At 48.9% G+C, this 24067-nt stretch overlaps 1 protein-coding gene across 3 annotated transcripts in view; it reads left to right on the top strand.

The window, feature by feature from the left end:
• The window catches only part of FCHO1 (FCH and mu domain containing endocytic adaptor 1), a 222127-nt gene that overhangs the window by 147713 nt on the left and 50347 nt on the right, over positions 1 to 24067 (top strand). For all 3 annotated transcript variants that reach the window (XM_033954521.1, XM_033954523.1, XM_033954522.1), the window contains exons 15-16: positions 14671 to 14849; positions 14959 to 14983. In XM_033954521.1, the coding sequence (XP_033810412.1) occupies positions 14671 to 14849; positions 14959 to 14983 (204 nt within the window). The remainder of the gene's footprint in view (positions 1 to 14670; positions 14850 to 14958; positions 14984 to 24067) is intronic.

The following is a 24067-nucleotide window of genomic DNA, read 5'->3' as shown; positions in this document are numbered from 1 at the left end:
AGCGGCGGCCCAACAGGTTCAGGACCTGTGCAGTAATCCTCTATCTATACCCCTCTATCCCCTTTTCCAGCAGGAAATTGTCCAATCCTTTCTTAAACCCCAGTACCGTACTCTGCCCTATTATATCCTCTGGAAGCACATTCCAGGTGTCCACCACACATTGGGTAGAAGCAGTGGCGTACCTAGGGTATGTGGCGCCCGGGGCCCATAATTTTTTGACACCCCTCCCATGTAAAAAAATATTTTTTTGTAATAACCATGAAACTGAATAAATGGTCATAATAGAAACAGGCAGTGAAAATTTTCTTTTATTGAACCTCATATATGTAACCATTATTACAAACATACCATAACATAACATAAATTATGTCTGAATTGTCATGACATCAGAAGTACATATGGAGTAGTTGCAGGTGATGCTTGGGACAGTTCTGATTGTGTTAGTTCGGTTTTATGTGTTTTTGAATAGAAGGGTTTTTATTTCTTTTTTGAAGGTTTTGTAGTTTGTGGTCGAGGTCAATAGGTTGTAGAGTTGGGGGTCGAATGTTGCAGCTCGAATGGCTAGGAGGTTGTCGAACTGTTTTTTTCTTTTGACGTTTTTGGTTGGAGGGTGTGTGAATGGTGCGTGAGTTCTCCTATGTTTGGTTGAGATGGATTGAATTATTTAGCTGAAGAAATTAGTTACCCCCCCATTCCACACACATTAATTCTCTTCCATTTTTGTTCCCATTATAAAAAACCCTGATAAGTTCTCAGAAAAAAAATACATTAAAATAAGAAGTGAAAACAAAGGCCCCCTACAGATGAGAACATAACATAAGAATAGCCTAACTGGGTCAGACCAATGGTCCATCATGCCCAGTAACCCATTCTCATGGAAGCCAATCCAGGTCACTAGTACCTGGTCAAAATCCAAAGAGTAGCAACATTCCATGCTACCGATCCAGGGCAAGCAGATGTTTCCCCCATGTCTTAATAAGACTATGGACTTTTCCTCCAGGAATTTGTTCAAACCTTTCTTAAAACCAGCTACGCTATCTACTTTTACCATAACTTCTGGCCACTTCATTTTTAAGCTGAGATCTTTCCTTCCAAACAGAGACTTTGCTAGATGTCAAATACAGCACAAAGTAACTTCACACGAACTTAGCTGTGCAGGAAATGTGAATCTCCTCATACACCCACCATATAGTGCAAAAATGTGCAAAGGTCTGGTTTTTTCTTTCGATCACTACATAGACTAATGCCACACAAGCAGCGCTGTTACAAACATATTCTGTAGGTCAGTGCTAAGGTTAACAAAGTTTCCTTCCTTGGACCAGAAGGAGATACTGACAAACCACTGGAAGAGATCCCAAAACAACTACCCAGGAACAACACCCAAAGACCCACTCAGTGTGTGAACCAGTTGAGTGGAGTGGACTAACTGGGGGGTGGAAATGGGCCCGGAGTTTGCTCAGCAGAATTTCCCAGATCACCTCTTCCTATCAACACATTGACACGCTGCCACCACCACCACTAGGAATATCTCACCGGTAGGCCAGCAATGCTTAAAAACTTTATAAAACACATTATTATATTTTCTTATAAAGCACATATTTTAATTGAACTCTCTGACATCCTCAGCCTTGCCATTCACAAAAATAGAAGGAAGAAAAGTTCCTGTTTCCTGCTGTCTCATGTCCCCGGCCTATACAATATTTTTATTCTGCAGAGTGCAGACCCTTCAAAAATCTGACCAAATCCTCATTTCACTTGCATTATAAAGTACTGAGGATGCCATCTCTCCCCAATCCCAGGTCCTAAAGTCTAAGACAGTAGCGCAAACTAGTGCTGCCAGATTCAGGAAAAAAAATTTCGATTCGATTCAGCCTATTGAATTGGTTTATCGATTCGATTTTCCTGCCCAATTGGGTGTTTTTTTTCAAATATCCTGGTGGGTTTATTTTATAGCTTTTTCACCCCCCTTTGGCTTCTCCTAACCACACTGGCGCTGTGGTGTACATAAAATAAAGAAGCAAAAAGGACTTTTCCTCTATCTGTTAAATCCTAGCTCACGTTTGCGGTCTAACACCAGCTCTGGCAGGATACACATTTCAAATCTGACATATTGTAATCACAAAACTGAAAATAAAATTAGTTTTTCTACCTTTTTGTTGTCTGGTTATTTTTCAAATCTTGTTGGTCCAAGACTCTGGTTTTCTTCTGATAACTTGCTTGCCAGGGTCTCCTTTCTTCTTTCTCCGTGCTAACCATCCATCTGCCATCTCTGTCCTCCCCTTCCGTTTCCCTTCCCTCCCCCGGATGTCTGGCATCTTTCCTTTTTTTGTCTCCCTCCACAGATCCACCTTTTCTTAACTACCCTTTCATCCAGCAGCTATCCCTCCTTCCCCACCACCCCAGGGTCCACCATCTCTCCCTTTCTTTTCCCAACTACCCTCCTAATCAGTATCTCTATCCCCCCTCCACACCATCCCTTGTGTCCAACTTCTCTCCCTTTCTGTTCCTTCCCTTCCTAAAACCCATCCATCACCTCTCTCTCTCTCCTCTATTTTTAGACCCATTATTTCTTCCCACCCAAAGTCTGGCATATGCACGTCTCTTAGAACCCCTCCCCCTTCCCTCCGTGTACTTCTACACCAGGGCTCCCCTCCCCTGAAGGCCTGTCCCCCCCCTTAAAGGTCTGCATCCCACCCCTGAAGGCCTGTCCCTCCCTTGAAGGCCTGCCTGCTCCCCTTGAAGTCCTGCCCCCCCTGAAGGCCTGCATCCCCTTCGAAGGCCTGTCCCCCCCTTGAAGGCTTGCCTGCCTGTTTCCCTTGAAGGCCTGCCCCCCTTGAAGGCCTGCACCTCCCCAAAGGCCTGCACCCCCCCCAAAGGCCTGCCCCCCTGAAGGCCTGCCCCCCCTTGAAGGCCTGCCTGCCCCCCCGAAGGCCTTTCCCCCCCGAAGACCTACACCCCCCTCGAAGGCCTGCATCCCCCGAAGACCTACACCCCCCTCGAAGGCCTGTCCCCCCTCTTGAAGGCCTGTGCCCTCCCTTGAAGGCCTGTCCCTCTCCCGAAGGCCTGCACCCCCCCCACGGCCTGTCTCCCCCCCCTCCACAAGGTCTGCCTGCCCGCCCCACCCTGAATGCCTGCTGCCCCCCCTACCTCGAAGGACCGCTGGGCCCCACTACCACCACCATGAAGCACTGCTCATTCCCCCTGCCTCCCCGCTTCATTTCTCTGGGGAAACAGCAAGATCGCGCGATGCCAGCGATCTTTGCTTGCTTCGGCTGTTTCCTCTGCCACGGTCCCGCCCCTCCTCTGATGTCAGAGGAGGGGCGGGACCGTGGCGGAGGAAACAGCCGAAGCAGGCAAAGATCGCTGGCATCGCTATCTTGCTGCAGGCTGTTTCCAGACGCGACATCCGGCGCGGGGGGGGGGGGGAGAACTGGACCGGACCGGGAGCACCCCCTCAGGGCTTGGCACCCGGGGCGGACCGCCCCCCACGTCCCCCCCTTGGTACACCACTGGGTAGAAGAACTTCCTAGCATTCATTTTGAATCTGTCCCCTTTTTCGAATGCCCTCTAGTTCTTTTATTTTTTGAGCCAGACTGTGTCCCTCCGCCAGGCATTTGCATGGCATGTCCAAGGTTTTGCAGAGGTGTCCAGCCGTGGTGATCAGGCCGGTGGGGCAGTCAGAAGACTTGAAATCCAGATTTCCTGTTCACTGAGGCAAAGGATCTCCTTGCAAGCTGTGTTCAGCTGCATGCCGTTTCTCTCATTCAGCACAGTGAGGAAATTGTTTGTTTTTTCTGTGAGCACATGGTTATGGGAGAGCAAGTTAACAGCTTGAAACAGAGATTTTAGGAGGTCTTTAAAAAGGGGGTTTCAGGTGGTTTCCCTGCATGTCCTATCCCCCACCCCTAAAATCCTAAAATCTCCGTTTTTGAGGGTTCTCTGTGGTTTACCTCTGCTATTTTTAGTTAAAACAGGGCCTCGGTGGCCATTGTGGATTTTTCCAGATTTGATTTTAAAGATATTTTTCATACTTGCCAGCTTCATTTTTGAAAGAAAACCACATAGATGACTTCCCCAGGGCTGGATGGGATGGATTCATGCCTCATTTGTGGTGGATGGCCGCTTATTGCGCAGCCGTGTTCCATGTGTGCTGCGGACTGTGAGGGGGGTGAGATTTGCTAGAATGTGCCTCTGGGGAGGATCTTCATACACCTTATGCCCCGACTTCCACAAAATTGGCACCAGGGGGGTCCAGGGAGTTCACTGGCAGCGTTTCTATGAACTGTAAGCGCAGCTCCAGCGAAAAACCTCATAAATCTTTCAAACATTCTAAATCTGAGGTGCAGAAGTTGGCTCCCGCTGCAGAAGATGGTTTTCTCTTGGAATTTGTGCAAATGCTTTTTCAGGCATACTTAGTTAAAAAGTCCCGTCCACCGGCTTTTGTGCTGGTCATAGGGACCCCTGCTCCAAGCGACCAGGGTCTTTCTTCTTGTCTTCCTGCGATTGTACCAGGGAGTAACATGACTGTGCCCGTAGTTGTGCCATACACTCTTTCCATTCCTCTGCTTTCACAGGGCAGCTCTGCAGCAGCCATTAACATAGCAAATCTGGCGGATCTCCAGGATCCAGACTGGTGTGTAGCTCGTGATTTGGGGAAGGACCCCTCTGTGCGCAGGTTCTTCAAACCTGCACATCTTGTAGATTTAATCTCTGATTCTCTGCAGGAATTGAAGCTACAGATGGACCAGCCAGTATCTGCTGAATGTTCCCTTATGAGTGACCAGAGGCTACAATCTGCCTCTTTCTTTAGCAACTCTCCAGACTGGCATAGGTTATCTTACAGGCAGGTTATATCTCATCATGACCAGCAGGTGGAGACTGAGCCAAAACTTTGGAATAGAACATATCCGGTGTCTCCCCCCCCCTAATTACCTCAGTCTTCTCTCAGTCTCCAGCAGGTGTTGGTGAGCTGTACCCATCTCCCTTAGTAGGGCTGTTGGAATTTGTTTAGGGCTCTTTGTCCCCTTTTTGGTGCCGGATTAAGCTTGTGTGGACCCTGTTTGGGGGTTCGTCCGACCTCGGGGATGTCAAACCCTCCCCCCTTTCCTCCACCTCCCCCACATTTTTTTAGAGGTGCCTCAACAGTAAGCCTTACCCCCTGGTTGGTAAGGCATACTGTTTGGAGAGCCAAGTGGAGTCTGTTTTGTGAAGAAAAAAAAAATCCTGAGGCAGTGCTGATCTGAAGGGTTCCTTTCCCTTTAAATTTAATGTAAATTACTGTATATTTAACTAACCGGCACTTTTCTTTTAGCTAGGTCACATATGGACCAATGAGCACTTCTCAGGGGAAGAAGTGCTCAGTTTGCTCCAGACGTGAGGCACTCGCGTCTGGCCTGTGTAGATGCTGTGTAGGCCGGAGTGGTAGAGGAGCCTCATTGGCAGCAGGTGCTGGCGGCCAGGGCTTCCTGCCAAAAGTGCCTCGTGAGCTGGCAGCTGACTGCGGGGAGGCCCGGTCTTCCCCAGCCACCCACAGAGGGATTTCATCAGCTGCCAATGGTGAGGGGAAAAAGGATTATCCCAGGACAAGCAGGCAGGCATTCTCACTAATGGGTGACGTGATCCAACGGAGCCCCGATGCGGACGCCTCACAAGCATTTTTATTGAGGAAACTCGAAGTTTCGAGTCGCCTGCACCGCGCATGCGCGAGAGCCTTCCCGCCCAGACCAGGGCACATCTCCTCAGTTCTTACTTTTCCGTGAAGCTGAGAAGTCCGTCTTCGACTCTCTGCGTGAAGATTTTTCACTTGTGCCTTCTAAAGTCCGCGGTTTTGGGTTATTTTTCTCTTAATCGCTGGTTTTCGTCGTTCTTTCTTGTTTAAAAAAAAAATTTCTTCCATCCGTCCGACCGGGCAGGCCACGTGGCCGCAGCCCCGCGGCTTCGATCTTGCGGCGGAGCTTTTCCGGCCTATGTCCCAGCCTATCACCGGTTTTAAAAAGTGTGCCAAGTGCCAGCGCGCGATTTCGCTAACAGACCCTCATCGACGCTGTGTTCGGTGTCTCGGGCCTGAACACCTTCCAAAATCGTGCCAGCCTTGCTCCACACTCACTGCACGTGCTTTCAAGCGCCGTTGCGTCTTGTGGGAGTCGCTGTTCAGCATGAAGTCCTCGATGGAGCAGTCTTCATCGAAAGGCCCCTCACCTTTGACTTCATCCGCTGCTCCCCAGCCTTCCACCTCTGCGGTGCCGAGTCTCATCAAGCCTGCATTGTTCATGCCGGCCCCGACTCCAGCGCCTGCTGCGATACCTTCCTCAGTCTCTTCAGATCAGGTAGCACAGCAGCCTATTCCACCGGTAGTGCTAAAAATGCCCAAGGCTTCTAGGCCCAAGCACTCACACACTACCCCCCAAAGAATGCGAGGCCCGTGCAGGCGGTCCCATTGCTGATGCGGATCCGTCCTTGCCGGCCTTGTTCCAGACCTTGTTAGAGAAGCAATTCATTGAGCTCTTCACCACCATATGGCCCAAGCTTCTCTCTCAAATCCAGCCTGGGCAAGGGGAGGCCTCCCGCGAGGTCGAGCCACCTCCAGTGCCTCAGCGATACACATACTCTCTACAGGGAGCAGAGTCTCTGCGAGTGTCTGGTCTGGCATCAGTGCATGCATCGCAAGGAGCAGAGTCTTTGCCCATGCCTCCATTGGAACCGATTCACTCGATGCAAGGAGTAGAGTCTTTGCGAGTGCCTCCATTGGAATCCATCCACTCGATGCAAGGAGCAGAGTCTTTGCGAGTGCCTCCATTGGAGCCGATCCACCCGATGCAGGGGTTCGAGTCTCTACAAGTACCCTGGAGTGATTCCAGCCATCCACCTGTGCTTCGATCAACCACTTCCAGCCCCATCCACTACTTGGGGGCCTCAGCGAAGATCCAATTGCCTCGTCCCTCGAGGCTGATATCCAAACACAGTTCACATCGGTCGAGGCATTCATCGAGGTACTTGTCCAGGCATGCCTCGCCTCATCGGAAGCAGCCTTTTCTTGAGTATTCTCCACCGGCTACGTCACCTCCGATGCCGGAGCTCAAGGACATGCTGGGGTCTTTATCACCACCACGATCCCCGTCCTCCTTGGATCCAGAGGCCTCGACGTCCTCGAGCCCTTCTCGAAGCCCTGCTTCGGCTGACCAGCTGTCGTTCTCCTCGTTCCTTCGACAGATGGCAGACGACTTGGACATCCACCTGGACACAGGATCCAAATTTTCCAAAGAATATCTGGAGACTATGCACCTCCCTCAACCACCTGCTGAATCCCTCAAGCTTCCTTTACATAAGCTGCTGGATCAGACCTTTGTGCGATGCCTTGAAACACCTTATTCCATCCCCGCGGTACCGGACAAATTGGATACCAGGTACCGCACGGTGCACCACGGTTCCCAACTCTCCCATCAATCCCTTTTAGTGGAGTCCTCACTGAAGCGGTCTCACCCCTCCCAGGTCTACGCTGCCGTTCCACCTGGTAGAGAGGGCAAGACCATGGACCGATTTGGCAGAAGGATTTATCAGAACTCCATGATGACATCCAGGGTTTTGAACTACAACTTCCATTTCGTCACATATTTTGAGTTCTTCCTATCGGTACTCCAGAAGTTCTTGCCCTATGTGGACCCCAGGGCACAATCCGAGTACCAGGAGGTTCTGGCCTCACTGTCGCAGCTCCGATTACAGCTAATGCAGTCATCCTACGATGCCTTTGAGCTCTCGGCCCGGGCTACAGCATGTGCGGTGGCCATGCGCCAGCTGGTGTAGCTCAGGACCATCGATATGGACCCTAATCTCCAGGACAGGCTTGCCAATGTTCCATGCGCTGGTACCGGCCTCTTTGATGAATCCATCGAGGCGGCGACCAAGAAGCTCTCGGACCACGAGAAATCCTTCCAATCCTTCCTGCGTCCAAAGCCTAAGTCTGCTCCTCGTCCATCAGGCCCACTGTTGATATACCAGCGGTGTTACCCACCTAAGCAGGCTCCCCCCATCCGACAGCCTGTGAAGCGACAGCATTCCCAAAAGCAGCAACAGAAGCCTCAAGACATCTACTGTCCCTAAGGCTCCTCAGCCCTTTTGACTGTCTTTATAGAGGACGTAACTTCAGTCGTCCTGCCATTTTCAGTTGCTTCACCAATTGGAGGTCATCTCCATCACTTTTACCATCGATGGACGACCATTACCACCGACCTCTGGATCCTTTCCATCGTCAGAGAAGGATACTCTCTCCAGTTCGATCAAGTCCCTCCGGAACATCCTCCAAGAGAGTATCCTTCCAACTTGACCCAGACCGCCCTTCTTCTTCAGGAAGAACAGGCTTTATTACAGCTCGGAGCTGTCGAGCCTGTTCCTGTGTCTCAACAGAACTTGGGTTTTTACTCCCGGCACTTCCTTGTTCCGAAGAAGACGGGCGATCTGCAACCCATTTTGGATCTCAGGGTGCTCAACAAGTTTCTGGTCAAAGAGAAGTTTCGCATGTTGACCCTGACATCCCTGTATCTCCTCCTCGAGCAGAACGACTGGTTATGCTCTCTGGACCTCAAGGAGGCCTACACTCACATTCCCATTCATCCGGCCTCGCCAATACCTCAGATTCAGAGTAGGACATCTTCATCTTCAATACTGAGTGCTTCCTTTCGGCCTGGCCTCGTCACCCAGAGTCTTCACCAAGTGCCTGGTAGTGGTGGCCGCAGCGCTCAGGAACCACGGCCTCCAGGTATTCCCCTACCTGGACGACTGGCTCATCAAGGATTCCACATCTCAGGGAGTCATCCTCGCGATCCAGAAGACGATTTGGTTACTGCAACATCTGGGGTTAGAGATAAACTTCCCAAAATCCCATCTACAACCTTCCCAGACTCTTCCCTTCATCGGAGCTGTTCTAGATACTACCCAACTCAGAGCGTTCCTTCCTCGCTGTACCTAAAGAAGGATATGGCGATACTCGAGAGGGTTCAGAAAAGAGCGACACAATTGATAAAAGGTATGGAAAACCTTTCATATGCTGAAAGATTAGAGAAACTGGGGCTCTTTTCCCTAGAGAAGTGTTGACTTAGAGGGGACATGATAAAGACTTACAAGATCATGAAGGGCATAGAGAAAGTGGAGAGGGACAGATTCTTCAAACTTTCGAAATCTGAAAGAACGAGAGGGCATTCGGCAAAATTAAAAGGGGACAGATTTAGAACCAACGCTAGGAAGTAATTCTTCACTCAACACCTGGAATGCGCTTCCAGAGGGCATGATAGGACAAGGTACAATATTGGAGTAGAGAGTTGCGCGGGGACAGAAATCCTACCCATCCCCGCCCGTCCCTGCCAGGTTCCTCTCCGTCCCCACCCGTCCCCGCAAGGAATTACCTCCATCCCCAACCGTCCCCAAAAAAGCAGCAATTATTTCTGATAGGATCATCAATTCCACAGTTTCTTTTGTGTTTGCACTGCTGTTTTCCTTGTGGAATCTCTTTGGTGGAACCCTTTTTTTGTTTTCTGTTTAGGTATTAACTTAAACCCCCTCTTTTACTAAGGCTGACGTGTACATTTTATTATATGGATGAACCCTGCTTCCAAAGCCTTCCATCCCTGTGGGAGTCCCGTGAGCTAGAGGGGGGTCCCCGTGGGAGTCCTGTGGGCCAGAGGGGGGTCCCCGTGGGAGTCCCGTGGGTTGGGGGGATTCCCGCGATCCCCATTCCCATGCAGACCTCTATATTGGAGTTCAAGAAGGGATAGGACAATTTTCTGAAGGAAAAGGGGATAGGAGGGTATAGACAGAAGGTTACTATGCAGGTCTTGGGCCGCTGCGTGAGCGGGCTGCCTGGCCGGATGGACCTCTGGTCTGACCCAGCAGAGGCAATTCTTATGTAAGATCTGAGTACTGTTTCTAGTGAATGTGATGCTATATGCTCGGGTTTTCGAAAGTGAGCAAGAAGTTGATTCTTGGTTCAAAAAATGCAGTCTTTCTTGCTTTACAAGGAAGATATAATACTACGTATATCCGCTGAACAAAATGCATTGTCATCTCTTCAAGCTTAGAGTTCTGTTACTGTCTTATGCTGTGACCTTGCTGCTGTTAAGAGTTAGAGGATTTATGATTGGATTCAGAGGATTTTTCTGCTCTCCCTCCCTCCTCTTCTGCTTCTCCATGTTTCATCTGTACCTGCTGGGAGTGTCTCTGTTCTCCCACAGCTCACCTAACCAGCATGTTGCCTTTAGCTCTGTAGGGGGGGATGGAAGGTGGAACAAGGACTTTACCCTTCACCATGCTGACTGGTTGACATTTGACACCAAACCCAGCCTAATGAGGTCTAATCTCCCCTCAAGTACTGATGTGTCATGTCAACCTAACATCAAACCACACCCTTTGAGAGTCTGATGATGATCTTGAAAAGCAGTACCACAAGAGGGAGGTCCTCTTATCACCAGAAGTCACACGTATTATGAAAGCCATGGCAAACTGTGTGCCATGGCAGATTCCAGGTGTGCTGCGAGACGCTGGCAAGGAAGAGAGACGCCAGCTGACTGCTTACAGGATGTGCCTTTCGCAGTGAGAGACATGTCCTTTAGGTAGCCGGCACCGATGTCTCTCCTCGAGAATCTCCCACTGGCGAAGTGACAGGTTCAGGATCTCGACTGGAGGGCGTCCACACATGCGTAGACACTGATGTGATGACATCATGCTTGCGCACTTCCGGATGCTTCCATCTGAGGCACCGGGTTTAGTGTGCTGTGGCACTGAAAAGTTTGTTGGACACTGCTTTAGACAATTACTGATGCCTTTTCAAATGGGAAAGGGGAAACCAATTCAGGCACATCTGGATTCAGTAAATGAATTGTTTCAAAGTTTCCAGGTACATTGTGATCTATAAACGTGCTTATTTAACTGGACTTTCCATGAAGATGTCTAAGAACAGTGAGGAGCAATGCTCTATGATATCCAAGTCAGCAGTAACAACTGAAGAAACGCTATGGCTTATTTCCCGGATGCTACTAAAGCTAGGCGTGCTTACAACATGTGATGTGACCCCCATGAGAGCCTGAAGGAATTTGCTTTTCATCTGAAACAAGTTTTCTTTCCAGGTGCTCCACCTGTAGCTGCCAATCTAGAATTTGGGGATTACAGAAATCCTTTTTCTGAATGGTTTACCTGACCAGCTCAAAATTCCTTCAGCTGGGAAGCATCAGAATTCTTTTTCTTCTTAGGCAAGCAGAGGATATATATGATGTTTGTTCTAAAGTCTCAGCTGGTCCTGCTCCCAAGTTGCATCAGAAGAGAAGCCTAAGGATCTCAAACAAAGTGCCAGTGCTGTTCAGTCTTCATTGTCTCTGGAGAATAAGTTCTCTTTTTCCTTCACAGGGTCCTTCTAGTAAACCCCATTCTTTCCAGACTGCAAGGGGATGACCAGCATCGGTCTAAAAAGAAGCGGTTCAACAAACGCAAGTTGGCTGCGGAGAAGATCCAGATCCTGGAAGCCAAACTGGCTCAGCTTAAAACAACTCAAACTGCTACTTCTTGAACTCACCAGCAAACTGCCTCTTCTCAGAAAGGGGAGGGAAATACCAGAAGCCAAAGAATAAATCATCTGGATCCAAACCTGCTCCCAGGCCTAATACTGTCAACTTTGTACAGGTTGCCCCTCGGTCCTCTTCAGAGGAGGACAAGGAACTAGAGAATGACACGGGGGAAAAATCAGTCCCCGTCACTGCCCCTTCCCCGGACCACCATCCCCATCACTGCCCCTTCCCCGCCGTCCCCTTCCCCGTCCCATCTCCACAGCATCTATACAAGCCTCAGTACTGCAATATAAATCAAAGTTCTGGCTGCTGAGCTAGAGAAAAAGATGTTCAGCTGGCAGGGCTTAGTTTATAAATTTTTATCAACACAACTAATTTACTACTTTATCCTAAAGCAAAAAAAAGAAAATAAATAAATAGAAATTTTTTTCTACCTTTGTTGTCTGGTTTCTGTTTTCCTCATCTTCTCATTCAATTCCTTCCATCCACTGTCTGTCTTCTCTCTGCATCTTCCATTTGCTCTGTTACTGTGCCTCTCCCTTCCCCCAAATTGGTCTGGCACCCATCTTCCCTCCGCTTTTCCCATAGCTGGCATCTCTGTCTTCTTCCCTGCCAGCATCTTCTCTCCACTCTCTGTTCCCCATTTCCCTTCAGCGTCTTCTCCCCAATCTGTCTGCCCCATTTCCCTTCAGCATCTGTTCCTCTCCACACCACCTTTCTCCCCCCCTGCCCCCTACCTTTATGACGCTTTCTCCCCCCCCCCCGTCCCCCCGCCCGCAGCCATGGCTCCTGCTGCCAGAGAGGTAAATTTGCCTCTGACCCTGGTATCTCATCACCCTAGTTCCCCAGAGGACCCAACTTGAGCAAGAGAGAGTCCAGGGTTGTAGGTCTGCACTTCTTCCTCCTCATCAAAAATCACCCTGTGCTGTTGGCAACAAAAGACAATGAGAAAGGAATAAAGAAAAAAAGAAAGTGTTCACCAATTTTCATTTAATCATTTTCTGTCTTTGCTACATGATTCTCCCCCATGGCTACACAAAATTCCTCCTGCATAGACGTCACTGCTATGCAATATTGCCACATAAAATATTCCCTTGCACTTTCACCCTCCCCCCCCTGCAACTAGAACACCTCTTAGCCGCTTCCGCCATGCACACCGCGCCCCCCCCCCCCGGACAACAGGCCCCAGTCCGACTAAAAAAACTAAACAGTAAGTCCTACTCGCGTTCTCGATGTAAAATGCAGAAGGAGTGTTTCCTGTTTGCAGCACACAACTGTGCTGACAAACCTCCCTGCTCCTTACCTTCATTGTCGATGATTTCTAAATTGCCTTCCTACGAGCAGCCGGAGCATTGAAGTTGCATGTGGCTGCCGGAAAGGTCGTCTCTGATGCAACTTCTGGGTGGGGGGGGGGGGGAGGGTCATGAACATAGTGAAGTAATCAGAGTCCAGAAAGATCTGATATCTGACATTGTTCTTGAGGCTGATCATTTGGAGATTGATCTGAAAGACTCACCTGCTGCAATGGCCCATTCGGAGGACACTGCCCAAATACCCTCTTCTAAACTTTCCAGTTCTCTTTCCTCCCATCCTTATGTGTTAGCTGACGTTCACCAGGAGGATGAAGCTCTGACAGTCAGTCCATTTTCAGGGATCACACCAGTACAAGCCCACTTGTTATTACACAGTGACATCTTCATGATCAGTGAACCACTCTACATGCAACTTCTGCAATTATGCATATTCTGTCTGCCATGCGTCATTCCACTTTTTGCCAAGCCATGGTGTCAAGTCTCTCATAGGGGTTTGTTGAATTGATGCTGGGTTCAGAGACTTTTACCCACCACTTTTCTATGCCCCAGGGCTTAAACACATCCTTATGTTTAGGATCTGATTGTCTTGTCAGACTGGGAGTCTATGTGGACTTGGTGAATCACATCCTTTGGAGTAGGATGCAAGACAGTCCTGTAGAGTCTCTGGACATGAATGCTACCCTGAAGTCTGGACAAATAATGCTCCAGGTTTGTGAGGTAGTATGTGCTGAAGATGTACAGATACCAGGCCTTGTTCAGGATTTTTCCCTGAAACTCAGCTTGGTGCAAGGTCAAAGCCTGCTGGACAAAGTGGAGTTCTTCAATCTGACATGCTTTATTTTTAACTTTACTAAAATTTATACCAGTGAAGAGGTAGTGTCAAATAGCCAGTTAGGGTTTTTTTTAATGAAAGTGTATGGTATATCTCTGCATTTGTACACAACAGCATTCGCTTATGGCTGAACTTTTTAGGAATTCCTTAGATCTGGTTTTTCCTTCCTACCCTTGCATGGTTTGCTTTTGGTGTAGTTTCTCTTTGTTAGCTGGTGAAGAAATGATGACATACCAACACCCCATCCTAATTGTTCCCCCTCCACTAGTGTTCTCTGATTTTTGTTTTCTTACTGATTCTCTCTAATCTGACACTGCATATATAAATAAATAAAAGGCATATGCTTCTGCTGTGGCTGAGACCTTCTCATTGAACAAACTGTTAGGTGCATTTTAGAGTTTTGCTTCCTTCACTGGATCTGTTTAGGAAAAGCTTCTAATGAAAGGAACACAGATCTTGAAATTAGGTCACAAATGTGTGAAACTAGTACAGTGAAAAGACTCCAAAAAGACAAGAGGCTGTGGAACACAGTGCTCTTGATGCAATGTTTATTGAAAATCATAAAAGGCAAGTTCATCCACAGTAGATAGCAGCTGACCCAATAGTTAGCACTGGACCCAACATGGTATTTCGGCTTTACAAGCATTCCTCAGGGGTCCAGGTGGGTGTCTACTCGAAGGGTATAAAGTGAAAGTGGTTGTTAAAAAATGAAAATGGACCCTACTCCAAAAAGAACCAAAGTGAAGTTTTAACAGCTGCAATGCAGAGGCTATCTACTGTGGATGAACTTGCCTTTTATGATTTTCAATAAACATTGCATCAAGAACATTGTGTTCCACAGCTTTTTGTCTTCTTGGATTCCTCTTACTCGCTGTGCAATCTATGGGCTTTTGTTGTGTGCCATAGTAAAAAGACTCACAATACATATATGATTCACTTAGAATATGTCTTGACAGTAAAAACCTTAATGGCTGAACACAGGAGCCTGAGAACCACCTCTGCTCCTCTAGTGACTCGGACTTTGATGATGAAGAGCCACGCAGGTTCCGGATTCAGATAAAACCAGTACAACCCCACCATGAAAACTGTAATCCAGAGGCAGCTGTGGAGCAGCTGAGAATCACTGTTGGCAACTTGATCCTGCCCCCGAGCAGCACAGTAAGGAGCCATGCAGAGGTGGCATGCTGGAAAGGTTTTTGGGTTGGTTTTTTTTTTTACTTCAAATGTAGCTTGGCTAATAATACATCTCTGTACTTCCTTTCTACAGGCATCCATCAAGAGGCATTCCTCAAGTAAGTCACCTTCATATGAAGCATACTTTTATGATGTCACTTTGATTCTGCTGTAAGCAGTACTTGTAACAGAAATAATGGGGACAGTGTGGGGAGTCTGCAATGATTTGAGATTTTAGAAATGAAAATAATAGCAGATAAAGAACATATGCCTATCAAGTCTGCCTATTAATTTCTCTACTATTCCTTCGCCTGTCCTACACTTTCCTTGAGTTCAGATGGTCCTAGTTTCCATCAGGAGGCTATTTCATATACCTTTTTGATAAAGAAATACAGTATTTCCTTAGATTATTCCTGAACCTTTTTGCTTTCCTTAAGTCTGTCTGTGTACACTTTGATGAGGCCACTGGCTTGCGAGCTACTTTTAAAATGACCAAGTCAAAATGATCTACCAACAATAAAATTTTAAAAAACACAAAGCACACTGTACGCAGAGAAAATATTAATTATCATTTATATTCAGGGGTTTTTTCCCAGAGGTCAAGGCAGATGACTTTAAAATATGCAATGTCATCTCAGTAACAACTATACAAAAATAAACAAATATACCCTCTCCCATTTTACTAAACCGCAATAACAGTTTTTAGTGCAGGGAGCTACGCTGAATGCCCCGCGCTGCTCTTAGGCTCCCTGTACTAAAATCCACGACTGCGGTTTAGTAAAAGGGGGCCATAGTGCAAAATATAGACAGCAGATATAAATTATCAAAATGGACACATTTTGATCACTAAATTTAAAATAAAATCATTTTTCCTACCTTTGTTGTCTGGTGATTTCATGAGTCTCTGGTTGCACTTTCTTCTTCTGACTTTGTATGCAATATTTCTTCCCTCCTTTCTGCCTCCTGCATGCTTCGTCTCCTCCAGACCTCATTCCATTCCCCAACCAACATCTCTGTCCTTCCAGGAGTCCAACTTTTTCTTCCTCTCTCCCTGCCTGCCCCCTGCCACCCAACACACTCCATTCCCTCCCCTTTCTTTTTGTCTCCCTGCCCCCCCTTTCTTACTTTCTTTCTCTCTGCTGTCTTTCTTTCTGTCTCCCTGTTTATCTTTCTGTCTCCCCAAACCACTGCTACAGAGTTCTCCCTGTTTCCCAATGTCCAACAGTCCAGCAGCCTTCCCCCCGACGTCAATTTTGACATTGGAGAGGAAGTTCCAGGCCAGCCAGGCAGTGATTGGCTGGCTCGGAACTTCCTCACCGAATTGACATCGCGGTGGGGGGGGGGGGGGGTAGGCTGGCTTGCCCGGCACTTCTGAAGTCGCTGCTGGCCTTTTGTGTCTGCGGAGAACAGGGAGAACGCAAAGACAACTCGAGTCGCGATTGACTTGCGTTGCCTTTGCGATCGACTGGTTGATCGTGATCAACCTTTTGGGCACCCCCGAGTTAGACAGTTCTAAATCTAATAGATGCTGGCACTGTCATCTAGACATGGAGACTTTGGATCATCTGTTGTTCTATTGTCCTTTGATACTCAACTTCTGGAAGTCAATATGGGGACAGATTAACCTCATACTGGAATCAACAATCCCTTTGACATATGAGGCAATTATATGTGGAACATTGCTGCATATCAAGCCTCCTATGGATCGCTACAAGGGCAGGCCTTTCCTAATTATGACAGAGATCGCTATGCAAATGATAACCTGCAATTGGAAAAATTGTGACCACCTCAACTTTCCGTTTTGGTGGGCCAATTTATGTTTAGGTTACAAATACGAAAAGATGACTGCTGATATGTTAGGGCATAGCAAATTATTTAAATTGGTTTGGGGCCCATTGAAATCCTTTGTTACTTCAACATAGTTGTCTTTGTTTAAATTTTTGGTTTATTTTTATACATATCCAGGACGGGGTGGGTGGGGGGGTTATAGCTTTCTGGTTCATTTCTTGATTAAATTATTGGATGGGAGGGAAGGGATATTTATCTTCTGCATTGTTATTAATGGAATTTAAGTGCTTATTTTGTTATTAATGTCTGTATTATTCATGGCACTTTGGGCTCCTTTTACAAAGCCACGTTAGTGGTTTTAGCGCACGCAGCTTTTTATCGTGCGCTAAACCCATGCTACGCAGCTAGAACTAACGCCAGATCAATGCTGGTGTTAGCGTCTAGCACGGCTGGCAATTTAGCACGCACTATTACGTGTGTTAAACCGCTAACGCAGCTTCGTAAAAGGAGCCCTTTGTATTAGCTTCCTCCCTCTTCCTCCACCTCCCCAAGTTTTTGCAGAGGTGCCTCAGCTGGCAGCCTGGCTACCGATACCGGTCAGGCCTCTGGCTTAGAGAGCCAGTGGAGTCTGAAAAAATAAATAAATAAAATCCTGAGGCTGTGCAGTCTAAAGGGCTCTTACCCTTTAAATTTACTGTATTTTAATGTATTTTTTCTGCTAACCAGCACTTTTCTTCTAGCTAGATCGCGTCTGGAGCAATGAGCACTTTTCCAGGGGAAAAGTGCTCATTGTAATCCAGCCACGAGGCACTCGCGGCTGGCCTGTTCATGTCAGGGCCACTGGAGGGAAATCCTCATTGGCATCGGGTGCCAGTGGCCAGGGATCCCCTTCGCGAGAGTGCCTCGTGAGCCGGCAGCTGTCTGTGGGGGAAAGCCCGGGCTTCCCCCGTCGCTCATATGGGAGGATCTCCAGCCGCCGACGGTTAGGCAAAAAGGATTCCCTACTGCCTAAGTGGCTGGGGACTCCCTTAGCAGCTTATGCCGGTTTGCCTGCTTTAGCGGCTGGGGCGGTTTAGGCCTCTTAGCTGCTGCAGGTCGCCAAAGCTCCTTTTTTTCTTTTTTCGGCAATTCAACTCCATTTTTGTAGAAAACACATGAATTTTTGTGTAGCCTAAGGTGACCTCGCCCCTGTTTTGGTGACAAGGATGGCAGTTTGTTGCTGGGTCCCCCTGCTGTGGCAGGGAGTCCCATGGGGCCGCTAGGAGATTTTTCCTCTCTTTGTCATTTTTGGTGTTCTTGATGCGGGGTTTTCGGGGGGGGGGGGGAGTTACCCCTCAATGTCCTCTATGGGTCAGCCCCATTCAGTGCCAGTTTGGTTCCCTCTACTCCTCTCAGCGTCCCAAACGTCCGAGGCTCTTTGGACGCTTGCTTGTTTGGAAGGAGGCAGACTTCTGTGTCTTAGGACCTGGACCCTTTGGGAATCTCTCCAGGATCCTCTAGGGCAGGGGTGTCAAAGTCCCCTCCTCGAGGGCTGCAATCCAGTCGAGTTTCAGGATATTCCCCCACTGAATATGCATGAGATCTATTTGCATGCACTGCTTTTCTTTGTATGCTAATAGATCTCATACATATTCATTGGGGAAATCATGAAAATCTGACTGGATTGTGGTCCTCGAGGAGGGACTTTGACACCCCTGCTCTAGGGGAAATGGTTTTCTGCTAATGGTGGTTTTGTGCTCCTTCTGCTGGCATGGACGCGTCTTTGTGGGTGCGTGTTTTCGGGCGGTCGAGCTCCAAGTGCTGTTGCTTCTGGTGTCCCCCGGGGTTTTCTTTTGAGGCAGCTGAGTATGGAGCCTCCGTGTGTAAGTGGACCCCTTGTGTTGGGGGTTCCACTTAACTTCCCGCTCTTTTCCTGTGCAGTCAGGATGTTCGGGAGTTTTGTGCTTGCACAGTGCAGGTGCCAGAGGTCCCCCCTTTATTTGCTTTGCGCATTCTAATGGCCTGCTGATCCCATCCTGGAGGGGGATCGGGAACGTGGGGTTTCGGCCATTCGCGGAGCAGCATATTGTGCCTGTTGAGGGCAGCTCTGCTTTGAGGGACCCTGAGGAGCATAAGTTGGGGTCCCTCCTTCCACAGAGTTGGATGTGATTGCCCTGGTGATCCAGGCAGCAATGGGTGGCGGTCTGGTGGCTCCAGCTTGTTTTCAGTGGGCCGAGCTTGTCCTTGCCTGTGAGTCTGTTCACTGGAATTTAGTGGAGCAGGAAGTAGCCGGATCTTGTGATGGGTGCTTCTTGTCTCTGCCGATGCCATGTATGACCTGTTACAAGCTGCGGCCAAGACAGTGGCTCTCGGGGTGGCTGCGCGCTTGTAACCTTGTGGCTTCGGGCATGGTCGGGCGGTTTGCGGCAATCCAAGGTTAAGCTGTTGAAAATTCCCCTTCGGGGTTTTTTTCTTGTGTGGAGAGCATCTGAGAGGTTGTTTCAGACCTTGCCTGAGTCTAAAGTGTCTCGTTTGCCTGAGGACAGAGCTAGGCCACGGGGTGGCTCTGCTAGAGGATGATTGCGTGCTTCTCTAGGCTATGCCCTGATCCAAAGGGCTACTTTTTTTCCGGCCTCCAGGTTATCTGGTGGGCCCTTTCAGCACATGCTGTATGTTTGGGGAGGCCCACCGGGTGTTGGAACTTCGTTCTACACGGTTCCCACCGCTGCCCATCTTGCCCAATAACCTCCTTGCCGGTGCCCCCTCTGATTCTGAGGGGCGCCGCCTGCGTGAGTTTCTGTCCAAAATGGGCAGTGATCACATCCAATACAGTGTATCCTGGAGGTGATTCGAGACAGTTAAGCTCTGGAGTTTGCCCGTCCTTGCCTGATCATTTTGTAGCTTCTCCTTTTCAGGTGGCATGGAAGAAGCAGGCTTTCACTAGACCCTTCAAAGTTTTGCTAGATCTTAGAGCTGTTGTTCCAGTACCCGCACAGGAGTGTGCACCACAGGTACTTGATCTACTTTGGGTGCCCAAGAAAGAGGGGACCTTTCGGCCCATCTTAAATTTGAAAGGGGTCCACAGGCTCTCAGAGTTCCATCTTTTCGCATGGAGGTACTGCGGTCTGTTATTCTGGCAGTTCAACCGGAGGATCTGACGGAGGCCTACTTGCATGTTCCAATCCAGGCCTCTCATCAGCGCTTCCTTCATTTGCAATCTTGGGTCAACACTATCAGTTTTGTGCGCTTCCTTTTGGGGTGGCCAAGGCCCCAAGGACATTCACCAAGGTTCTGGTGGTCGGGGCGATGGTTTTGTGTAAGGAGGGCTTTTTGGTTCATCCCTGACTGGTTGATTCAAGCAAAGTCTTTCTAGGAGAGCTCTTGGGTCACAGCTCGGGTGGTGGAGTTCCTGCAGGCGTTGGGATGCGTTACCAACCTATCCGAGAGTTGGTTGACCTGGAGTATCTTGGGGTTCTGTTAAACACCTCCTTGGGGAAGGTCTTCCTCCCAGAGGGCCCGGGTAAGCAAATTGCAATCTCAGATTCGCCTGCTTATGGTGCCCCGTTGTCCTCGGGCACAGGATTTCCTCCAAGTCTTGGGTCCAATGGTGGCTTTCCTAGACGTGGTGGGGTGGGCTTGGGCTCACTTGCATCCGCTCTTTAGTATGCCCTTCTTCGGAGGTGGTCACCCCAGAGGGAGTCTGGATTTCCCTGTCCCTCTTTGGGGTTTGGTTCGCTGCATTTTTCGATGGTGGCTTCAGTCCTCCCATCTAGTACAAGGGGTGAGTCTGGATCAGTCCCACTGGACGGTGCTTCTCACGGACACCAGTGCCTTTGGTTGGGGAGCTTGGTATATGGGTCGATTTGCGTAGGGCAGTTGTTCCACAGAGGAGACAATTTGGTCGATCAATGTTCCGGTGACCAGAGCCATCCATCTGGCTTATTAGCTTTCATTCCTTATTGACGGGCAAGTCGGTCCGGGTTCTCTCGGACAATGCCATAGTGGTGGCCCATGTCCATCGTCAGGGGGGGCACCAAGAGTTCTCTGGTGGTGCAGGAGGTAGCTCTGCTCATGGGCAGAGTCTCATCTTTGGGACATCTCGGCTTCCCACATTGCTGGAGTGGTGAATGTTCAGGCGGACTTCTTCAGTCGTCACGGGCTAGATCCCGGAGAGTGGTGTCTTGGTCCCGCAGTCTTCCAGTTACTAGTGCAGACTTGGGGTCAGCCCTTTATGGATCTGATGACCACGAGTGTCAAGTGCCAAAACAGTTGTCACAGAGACGGTCAGACCGAGGGACTGGATGCTCTGGTTCAGCCATAGCCAATGGAGGGTCTTCTGTACGCGTTTCCTCCATGGCTGTTGGTGGGCAGATTCTTTCCATTGTTCAGCATTCTGGCCTCATGATCCTGGTGGCCCCGGACTAGCCCAGGTGTCTGTGGTACATGGTTCTGATTAGTCATCTGGTGGCAGATCCTCTGCCACTGCCTCTCTCGACCAACCTTCTGACTCAGGGCCCCATTCCAATGTTCAGTCTGGGTCCCCTTTGTCTTACGGCTTGGCTCTTGAAAGGGAACGCCTAGGTAAGAAGGGGTATTCAGATAAAGTGATCTCAACCTTCTGGGGGTCCTGGAGGCTTTCCACTCCTTGGGCTTCTGTGCGGTTTTGGCGTATATTTGAGGAGTGGTGTGCTGCGAGGGGAGTGGTCTCTTTTCGTGCTTCCTTGCCTAACATCTTAGAGGTCTTGCAGGATGGTCTGGATAAGAGCCTGGCTTGGTCTTCTCTCAGAGTTCAGCTTGCGGCCTTGTCTGCCTTTCTTGGGTTGTTACGAGGTCAGTGGCTGACTGCCATTCTTGATGTCATTCGCTTTTTGCGGGCGGACCGAATTACTAAAGCCTCCCATTCAATCATCTGTTCCATCTTCAGATCTTACTCTGGTCTTGTCCGTAATGGTGCGCCCTCCTGTTAAGCCTTTGAGTGCCTTCTCTTTGAAGGATTTTACTATTAAAGCGGTCTTTGTGGTGGCTATTATATCTGCTAGATGCATTTCTGAGCTGAACGCTTTCTCTTGTAGGTTTCTCTTCCTGGAGTTCTCTGGGAAGCGGGTTGTGTTGCAGCCTGTTTCCTTCTTTCCTGTCAAAAGTGGTCCTCGCCTTTTCATGTCAATCAGTCAGTGGTCCTCCCGGTGTTGGGTTCTCGGGAGGGATCTCCGGAGCAGAAACAGTTGCACAAGTTGGATATCTGTCAGATCATTTGCTCTTATGTTCAGTGGACCTAGGATTTCAGGAAGTTGGATCATCTCTTTGCCCTCTTAGCAGGTCCTCGTAAGGGGGGATGACGCTTCGAAGGCTACCATTGCGCTGTAGATTAAGGGGACTATTGCTTTTGCATTTCTTCTTCAGAAAAAGCCTGTTCCTGAATTTCTCAAGGCTCATTCCACTCGAGGTCAGGCAGCTTTATGGGCAGAGTCTTCTCTTGTGCCTCCAGTGGATATTTGTAAGGCTGCAGTTTGGTCTTCTCTGCATTCCTTTGTCAAAACACTACCGTGTGATCGTTCAGGCGTGTCGGGACTTGGTGTTTGGTGAGCGTGTTCTGGTGTCGGCCCATTCGGGGGTCCCACCCATGATAGATACTGCTTTTGTAAATCCTATCAATAAAGAACTGTACCGGTCCTAGAGGATGCTACAGAAAGAAGAAATTAGGTTCTACTTGCTAATTTTCTTTCTATTAGCTCCTCTAGATCAGTACAGTTCCCCACCCTAGCTGTCTTTCTGTGGTGATTTGCAGGTTTTGTTTACGTGAAGATTTTACTTTTCTGCAGGTTATAGTTATTTTTCTAGGGCCAGGGAGATATAAGAATAGCAGCTATGGCTCAGTTTGCATAGCTGGGTGAGCTGTGGGGGACATTTTCACTGCAGGGTTTTGGTTCTTATGCATTTTCTAACAATGTTGCTATACAGTGGTATACTAAGGGGGGGCAGGGGGGCGGTCCACCCCGGGTGCAGCCTTAGAGGGGGTGCACAGCCGGCCAGGTCCAGAAAATTCCTGGGCTGCAACTGCAACGGCAATCAGCGGCATCGGTGCCCTCCCCCCGTCGACGGCACTCAGCGGCATCAGCGCCCCCCCTCCGTGACGGCACTCAGCGGCATCTGGCCCCCCCCCCCCGCGACAGCACTCAAGTTCGGCTTCCTTCTCCGGCATCAACAGAACTTCAGATCGACAACAGGTGCTCAGTCAGAAGCTTTCCGTGACTCAGCTTCCTGTTTCCGCCCAGGCAGTTCAATCAGGGGAAGGTTTTGACTGAGCACCTATTGCCGATCTGAAGTTCTGTTGATGCCGGGAGAAGGAGGCCGAACTTGAGTGCTGTTGCGGAGGGGGGGGGGAACGCCGATGCCGCTGAGTGCCGTCATGGAGGGGAGGGACCTTGCCGATCTTGTTGCCAAAATCGGAAAGGTGAGGAAGGGAGAAAGATGGACCTGTGGTGGATGAAGAGATTGAGAGAAGGGGACAGATGATGGAAGTGGGGAGAGAGAAGAGGGCAGATGATGGAAGTAGGAGAGGAGAGAATCAAATGCTGAATGGAAGTGGAGAAAGAGAACACATACTGGATGGAAGGAGGGATAAAGAAAAAATACATATGCTGAATGGGGGGAAGAAGATAGAGTTAGTGAGATAGTGGAGGGGTGAAGGAAACGGTTGGCATGCTGTGGGTAGACATAGTAAAAAGAGGGAATTTGAGGACTGCATAGTAAGAGCAAATTTAATTTAGACGGATGCAGAAAATAAGGAAGACCAGAGAAAGAAAGGGAAGAGAGAGAGGAGAGAGAGATGCCAGAGAACGGGGAAGGAGAGAGATATCAGATCTGAGCGGAGGAAATGAGAAGAGAGAGATGCTAAAAACCACGGGGGGGGGGGGTGGGTAAAGAGAGATGAAAAGAGAAAGATGCCAGACCATGGGGAAACAGAGGGAAGATGATAGATGCCAGACCAAAGGAGGGGGAGGTCTAGAGGAGAGATGGCGGGGGAGACAGACAGTTTCTGCAAGGGGCAGACAGTGGATGGAATGGGCAGATGCTGGATTGAAGAGACAGGGCAGACACTGGAAGGAAAAGAGTGAAAAGAAGATAAAAGCAGAACCAGAGACAACAAAAGGTAGAAAAAAAATCATTTTATTTCTTTTTGTCATTAGAATATATCAGATTTGAAATATGTATCCTGCTAGAGACATAACTGGGGACTGCAAAGCCCAGGCAGTGCTTCATTAGCTTCCAGCTGGCATAGGGCTGTCTCAGACCAGGAGGCATTCCCCTAACACTATTCCTGTCATGTGTGACTGCAGTATTCTGTTAGCATGATATTTCTGTGTAGCATTCTATAATAATTTGGCTTGTTCAGTTTTCTTGATAGTAGAGGGGATATAGGTGAATGGGGAGGGGAG

Source organism: Geotrypetes seraphini, chromosome 8 (assembly GCF_902459505.1).
Source record: "Geotrypetes seraphini chromosome 8, aGeoSer1.1, whole genome shotgun sequence".
Lineage (NCBI taxonomy): Eukaryota > Metazoa > Chordata > Amphibia > Gymnophiona > Dermophiidae > Geotrypetes > Geotrypetes seraphini.
Note: the sequence above shows the minus strand (reverse complement) of the source record. Positions and strands in the feature narration are given on the sequence as shown.